We start from the raw sequence: 7,755 nt of genomic DNA on the forward strand, positions 1-7,755 counted from the left end.
CATTCATTCATTTTACTCGGCCCTGACGTGTGAACATTCGTTCTAGGTATTTTACCCAAATTTTCTTTTTTGGTTAAGCCAAGGCTAAATATTAACTACAGCTGAATGTTGTGGGTTTGAACTTTGGACTTCATTTTCATGGAGTTCCCAAGTTTCACCTGCATAAAGTTTTAAGTAGCTTCAATTTTAGGATCTCAGCCACTTTTTGGTTTTTGTTATTCTTTTAATGACCGCCAAATCATTTTCTGTAATCTCTTAAAAGATCCACTTTTCTTTGTATCTGCCTTTTAGGCTGCACTTATACTAAAAAATGGACATTCTGATTTCTTCTTAAACTAAGATGTGATGAACTCTAAGTTCATAAGGGTTTTGCAGTTCTTTGCATATCCTTTCTTTGACAGGAGAGAGTGATAAAATCTAAGATCTCAGTGTGTCTTCTTTACGATGTTTCCTCAGGTGCTGCCAGATTTCTTATTAAGGAGCTTTCATACCACAATCTGGAGCTGGAGCGAAACCGCTTGGAGGAACTGGGAGTCAAGCGCCAGTGTGTGTGGCCTTTCATTGTGGTCATGGATGACTCCTGTGTGCTGTGGAACATGCACAGTGTCCACGAGCAGTCCAGGTAAGTCTCCTTCCAGAAATGGTACATAGGGTGATTCCTTTTCCTTTTCTAAATCGCTGCATAAGACCTGATTGTGCTGAAGGGCCCTTATTCTTATGGTAGCTGAATAGATGGGATAGGATTGTTTGGCTGTTGTTTTAAAAAGCCTGTGTTTGTTTATTTACCTACATATGTACAGCATGTAGAATAGCATGTCTTGATAATGGAATTTCTTGCACCTGTATCTACAGATATGTCATTAACTATGCACGTGCATATAGGTATGCACACACACAAGCACATACATATAGTGTCTGTTATATAGACAAAATAAGCCACGTCTGTGTGTTGTGTGCACTGCCTTCCATTCTGCAGCCAGTCCTTGGAGCCTGGGGGCACCAGTAAGAATGTGTCTTTGAAGAATGTTCTCCAGCACATTGAAGCCACCCCCAAAATTGTTCATTATGCAATATTGGGTGTTCAGAAGTGGAACAGTAAGCTGAATGCTAAGAAGACAAAGGCTCCATTCTCCCGGTGTCACGTGCGTGACTTTATTCTGCTCAACATAGACCTGACCCAGAATGTGCAATATGATCTGAACAGGTAGGTGGTGTGTGTTGGTGGTAAAATATTTTGACAGGGCAAAAAGCTCATCACCATGTTTCTAAATGTCTCTGAGATGAATGAGAGGATCCTGCCTGAGGTACATAATCACAGAAATAAAACAGAGTGGTGTATGCTGCATCAGAATGAATAAGGCATTAAAGTATGCTTACCAGCAGCCAGAAGAATGGGGAGAGAAGCTGTGAGAGCTGAAAATGCAGGGATGGAAGGGGGGAAGCTTCAGGAGAAAAAAATAATTGGGAGGTCACGGGGAACAGAGGCCAAAATGAGTCCACCTGGATCTGTTTTAGCAGCTGGTGTGCGTATTGCTGACTTACAACAGCAGTGCTCAGAGACATGATTTAGTGGTGGGTTGTTAGGGTGGTATAATTAGGTTGTGGTTGGACTTGATGATCTTTAAGGTCTTTTCCAACATGAGCAATTCTATGATTCTGTGAATGCAGCTGACTCAATCACCTTGTGTTTTATGCCCAGGTATTTCTGTGAAGATATAGATTTCAATCTGAGGACAAACAGTAGTGGCCTGCTCATCTGTCGTTTCAACAACTTCAGTGTCATGAAGAAACATATTCAGGTTGGAGGACAGAAGGACTTTGTTGTTAAGCCAAAAATTGTGGTGAGTATGTATCCATGCTCAGTCATGTAAAGGGTGAAATCCAGACCCATTTTCCTGAAAAAGAATGAATTTTCTAGCCTGTTAGTTTCATTTAGTGCTCACTTGAAATTTGAAGTTCATGGCCTATTTTGGGTAGAACTGCCACATCATAAAAAGAAAATAAGAAGTATTGCTAAGGATAAATGACTAACAGCAACACTCCTAAACGATTAGAAGATAGACTGGGATTGGAAAGAGCGTGGTCTAGCTCTTTACCTTTGAATGTGAAAAATTTCTTAACCAAAAGTGTGGTGAGGCAGTGGCACAGGCTGCCTGGGGAGGTAGTGCTACTGTTCTTGGAGGTGTTGAAGAACCGTGTGGATGTGGCACTGGGGTTAGGGTTAGTGGGCATGGTGGGGATGGGTTGATGGTTGAACTAGATGATCTTAGGGGTTTTTTCTAACCTTAATGATTAATGCATTAATGTGTCAGAATCAAGTGGGGGTTTTGATTCTTCATCCAGCTTTCTCTCCTCCTTCTGCTGTGGTGATCCCCTCCCCTGCTGAATGAACCTCTGTAGGGAAGATGTACTCAGGAGGGTTTAAAGGGGCTCCTCTTGCTTTTGTTGCAGGTTTCAGACAGCCCGGCACCAATCATGCCTCTTCAGTATGTCTGTGCCCCAGACAGTGAGCACACGCTGTTGGCAGCCCCATCTCAGTTCCTCCTGGAGAAATTCCTTCAGCACGCGACGTACAAACTCTTCCCTAAGGCCATTCATAACTTCAAGAACCCAGTATTGGCCATTGACTGCTATCTGAACATTGGTCTTGAGGTACAAAATATTTGCAGGGATAATGGGGAGCAGGAAATGCAAACCTGTACTTCAGCATCTTTAGTATTGGAAAACTCTTCTTCTGTGAACAGGCTCTCTTGTGATTGAAAAGAGCTTGGTCTAGCTCTGCATCTCTGAAGGTGAAAACTTTATGCTCAGGAATAGTAGCGAGCCATTGTCACTGGCTGTGCAGGGAACTGGTGCAGTCACCATCCCTGGAGATGTTCAAGGACCATGTGCATGTGGCACTGAGGGACGTAGTCAGTGGGCATTGTGGGGAAGGGTTGATGGTTGGACTAGGTGATCTTTTAAGTTTTCCAACCTTAATGATTCTATGATTAATTCAGGGGCCTAAAATAAGGCATTTCATGGTTTGTGACCAAATCTGAAGTTAGTCTGGTCTGTCTGGTGAGTTATTTCCCAGTGAAGTTAGCTCATCACTGCTGTTGTTGGTCTGTATGGCTGCCAGCACCAGTTCACCTACCAGCCAGCACCACTGTGTGCTCCCTTCCACTTAAATCCCTCACTAGGCCATGTCTAACACAAGGGCATGCTTCCCCTTTCATGCAGGTGGCCATTTGCTATGTCAGCTCACGCCCACACTCCATCAATGTCAACTGTGAAGGGGTGTTCTTCAGTGGGCTCCTGCTGTACCTCTGCGATTCCTTTGTCGGCGCTGACCTCCTCAAGCGGTTCCGGTTTCTGAAAGGTAAAGCCTTGCCCTGCTGCATGCTGTGTGGCTCTGCTTTGCCGGGATGAGTTGCATGTGGGGAAATGGGAAGGCAGAGCAATGAACAGATGCACAAGGGGGAATGATCTTAAACTGAGACAAGGGAGGCCTAGGTTAGATGTTAGGAGGAAGTTTTTCACACAGAGGGTGGTGAGGCAGTGGAACAGGTTGCCCAAGGAGGTTGTGGATGCCCCATCCCTGGGGGCATTCAAGGCCAGGCTGGATGTGGCTCTGGGCAGCCTGGTCTGCTGGTTGGTGACCCTGCACACAGCAGGGGGTTGAAAGTAGATGATCATTGTGGTCCTTTTCAACCCAGGCCATTCTGTGATTCTATGATACTGCTGCCTTTGCTTTCAGAAGACATAGATGGCCTGTCAATTTTTGGAGCGTGTAATGGTGCTGCTTTGGTAGTAGGTGCAGGTAATTGGACCTTAGCTCGGCTTTGGTAAATTGCATTTGTTACATTATTTTTAAAGTCACATCGCATGGAGACAGGTGCAGAAAAATGAGGATATGTGGAGATCAGTCTGTGAGCTGAACGTGCAACAGCTTGAGAGCTGAGAGCACTGTCACTGCTCACACAAATGAAACGTTCTACTGCAGTGCTCTGTACCATGGCACAAAATGCTCAGTGTTGTGGGATGTGGGTCTTAGCTGGAAGACGGAGTGGGTCTGCCCTCACCAGGACATTATAAACCTCGAACAAGTCTTTCTTGTCTTTGTAGTGACACGTAGCCAATTGCCATGGGATAAAATGGGTGAGTTTGTGGTAACATCTGAGCACATCAGCTTCCTGTGCTGAGGATGGCAGAATTACTTCAGTAATGATTTAAGGATCGTGGATGGAGGTTAATGCTCTCGCTGCTGTGGCTGATAACCAACGCCTCCTACTTACGATACTGCCAGGCAGCGAATGAAGCAGAGTCATTGCAGTTCCTTAAGGCTCTCTTGTGTTTCCACTCGAAGGTGCCACGCTGTGTGTCATATGCCAGGACCGGAGCTCGCTGCGACAGACCATCGTCCGCCTGGAGCTGGAGGACGAGTGGCAGTTCCGCCTGCGGGATGAGTTCCAAACTGCCAACAGCAGTGAGGACAGACCGCTCTATTTTCTTACCGGCCGCCATATATAAGCTTTGAGAAGACACCCATCATGAAAAAAAACACTTTTGTTTGTTTGTTTGTTTTAAAAAGTACAATCACTGTGGAGCAAAGTGCAACCAATATTTATCAAGACTACTCTAAGGGATTCCCCAGCGTTCTAAAGCAGGCTTTATTCCTAGGTATCAAATTATCACAGCAGTTACAATTTTGAGGATCGCGGATTCCAGTTATTGTCGCATTGGTCCCAACCGCTGACACCAATCATGCAGCCACCACGCCATAGGGTTTGGGAAGAGGACAGAATTTGGCTGATGGGGAATTCTCTCTGTTTCCAGCTGAGTTAGTTCTGGAAGAAGCTGCCTTCAGCAGCCTCTCACTTGAATGTGTTACAAAAGCTCAATGCAGCATATGGGATTTATTGAAGATACGCAGAGGAGAGCCCACTGTTCCTCTACAGACTGTACTGCGGTACAGTAATACTCAGGGGTTTGAAACTACAATGTATCGTAGATATTTGTATTAAAAGGAATAGTCTCGTTCTCTGTGCAGTGTTAGTTTAAAATTTGTAATTGTGTTTGTACTGAAACTGTCTTTGGCAAAATTTCCACAGGTGTTCAAAGTTTACTACTTGAACCTGAACAAATCAGCAACTGCATGGCAGGCACGGGGTGGTGCTCACAGGTCCTCCTCGCGATGCTACTGCGTCCCAGTGTGGAGTTCCTCGCCTCCAGGGACAAAGCTGCTGGCTCATGTGGTGAGGAGGCTCCTGCAGAGGCTCTCTTTGGTTGGAGTCCAGCACAAACTGCCAGCAGGAGACCTTCAGGTTCCCACTTCTCCAAGTTTTGAAAAGCTGTGGCCCATCTTCCTCGATGTGTCCTGCTGTGTGGATGGTGATGGATGATCATTAAGACTAGATGGTCTCAGTGGTCTTTTCCAACCTTAATGACTGTACAGTGCCTGGAGGGTGGCCAAGCACTGTTAAGATCCCTCTCAGTCAGCTGCAGTTGGCTGCAGAGCTGAGGTCCATCACTTCCCACCTCTGTGTAAGTCAGAATGTATCAGACAAAGGTGCTGGGAAGGCATTGGTGCCTGAGCTGGATCGGAGAGAGAAAAGGAGAAGAGACAGCATCTGAAGGGGAGAAGTCCCAGGGAGCTGGGGCTGCTTAAGTGAGGCTTCTGCCCAGAAGCAGTGCCCATTGGATGCACCCCCTGAGGTTGTCAGCCCTTTGTTTTTCATTGATCTATCGGCTGTAGTGATGGTCACACTGTGGTCTTCTGCTGGAAAAGAATCAGGAATCTGTACATTGTTTTTGAGGAACCCAGCGCAGTAGAATTTGGTTGTCAGGGTTAAATCCCACTGGGACACGGTCTCACTCCTGCCCTTAGCATTGGCAACCCAACTGATGTTTCTATGCGTTATGAAAAGAGAAAATCTCCCAGCGCATCACAATGCCTTTATTCAAAAGAAAAATGCAGTGTGTTTTTAAGACAAGACCAGGTATGTTAATTTAATCTCTGAAAAATAATGAAATTAATACATTAATACTTAGCTGCGACTCGCTGGAGGAGCTGCATTCTTATTTTTCACATCCTGTGGTAACTGAGCAACTTTTTTATCTCAGAGATGTTTATGGATGAAAGAAAACCATAATATATTAGGCTGAAGCAAAAGGAAAATGAGTTGCCTGTGTTCATGTAGGTTAACTCTGATGCAGCAGATTTCACAAGTTTCAACTGAACGCCACCCTTCTGTGGATGGATTTTTGATTTTCCTGCAGCCGCAGCCTGCCTTCTATTTGAACACTTGCAGGGATATAAAAGTGGTTGCTGAAGCTTTTGCTCTGTCCCTGAATGCAGCCCCAGAGTCATGGTTTGTCCAGAGGGGCTGAAGGGTGGCTCCGGCTCTCAGTGCGATATCAAAGGTTCACATACTCAGTGTTCAGGAATCACATCGTTTCTGTTTGCATAATTAATGTTTGCACTAAGAAGTTCTTAAAATCCTGGATGCTGAGACTGCTGTGAGGATGCAGCCTTTTGGTGAAACAGTGCAAAATTGTCTGAGGTTGAGATTGACTGCAGAATGTCAGTATATTGGCCTTCCTGTACCAAGAGATAGCAAACCTAGCAAATAGATTTCCTTAACTCCTACCTGTGCAGATAGGGGGAGGTCTGGAACTGCTGGGAAAGAGGACACAAATGGGCTCACAGCACGTAGGCCTGTCCAGTGCATTTCTGGAAAGGAGCCCCTTGGTTGACATCTGGATTAGCGCTATTCCATGTTGCGTTTAAGCCTCACCCTCACGGCCATGCCTATGAATGTATTACACTGGCCAGCGTGATATTTTACTTGTAGATGTTATTGCCTATTCACAGGTTAAATTTGAATGTAAACTAAGATTTAAAGAATCATATTCAGATGCTTTTTGCTTAACTTATGTAATTGCTTTTTGTGACTTTTGGAAGAGAGTTAAAATGTCGCTTTCCTAGTGTAAAGTTTTCTTAACCAAAAAAAAACTTGGTGAATTTAGCTTCACTAGTCAGTCTACCTCATGTTATTGTTTATGAACTGAAACTGTCTGAAGTTGTGGCGATGGTATGTTTATAATGTGCTTTCATTAAATTTGAGTATATTAAGTTACCATTTAAGACCGCTTCTGTTGTGACACTGGCAGTGGCTGCTCTCCAGGTCCACCAGCAATGCTCACCTCCAGGCTTTCTGTGCACCTGCCCCAGCTGTGTGATGAAGCCCACTGCAGCACAGTTCACACCAATCCTTGCACACCTGCTGGTCGCAGTCTCTGTGGACTGGCACTCCATGCAGGTACTTTAGATTTCAGCACACTGAGTGAAGAACATTCTAGAGGCAGTGTTAGTTCTTTGCTTCAGCTCTAGGCACAGGTTAAAGAGATCCATGGCAGCACCCAGCACAAAAAAAAAAAAAAACCTGTAACCTAACTGCCCTATCAGTTCCCAAATCAAAGCGAACCAAAAGTACAAATTTCAGTTTCTTCCCCCCCTCCAGGAGGGCTTTAGGCCATCAGTCAAGGATGATGTTATCAATCACCTCTCATCAGCCCATGAGCCTCCTTGCAGGATGGTGCTGAGCCAGAGCTCCTGGGAACTGACCAGCAGCACCCACTGCCCCCACACTGATTGCCGAAGAGGCAATTCTGACCACAAGAGCACAGATTGTTTTTCACAGCCTGCATCCAACCCCCCAGTGCTATGGTCATATTTCACATACAGAAGTATAAATACAGGAAGGATTCATT

At 45.1% G+C, this 7,755-nt stretch overlaps 1 protein-coding gene across 9 annotated transcripts in view; it reads left to right on the forward strand.

Moving 5' to 3' along the window:
• GREB1L (GREB1 like retinoic acid receptor coactivator) overlaps positions 1 to 5,602 on the forward strand; it is a 160,442-nt gene extending 154,840 nt beyond the window's left edge. For all 9 annotated transcript variants that reach the window (XM_090137444.1, XM_090137447.1, XM_090137438.1 and 6 more), the window contains 6 exons: positions 457 to 622; positions 977 to 1,204; positions 1,700 to 1,841; positions 2,452 to 2,652; positions 3,223 to 3,361; positions 4,349 to 5,602. In XM_090137444.1, the coding sequence (XP_089993570.1) occupies positions 457 to 622; positions 977 to 1,204; positions 1,700 to 1,841; positions 2,452 to 2,652; positions 3,223 to 3,361; positions 4,349 to 4,512 (1,040 nt within the window). In that variant the 3' untranslated portion in view covers positions 4,513 to 5,602. The remainder of the gene's footprint in view (positions 1 to 456; positions 623 to 976; positions 1,205 to 1,699; positions 1,842 to 2,451; positions 2,653 to 3,222; positions 3,362 to 4,348) is intronic.
• Positions 5,603 to 7,755: the final 2,153 nt, after the last annotated feature.

Source organism: Phasianus colchicus, chromosome 3, assembly GCF_987193195.1.
Source record: "Phasianus colchicus chromosome 3, bPhaCol1.hap1.1, whole genome shotgun sequence".
Taxonomy (NCBI): domain Eukaryota; kingdom Metazoa; phylum Chordata; class Aves; order Galliformes; family Phasianidae; genus Phasianus; species Phasianus colchicus.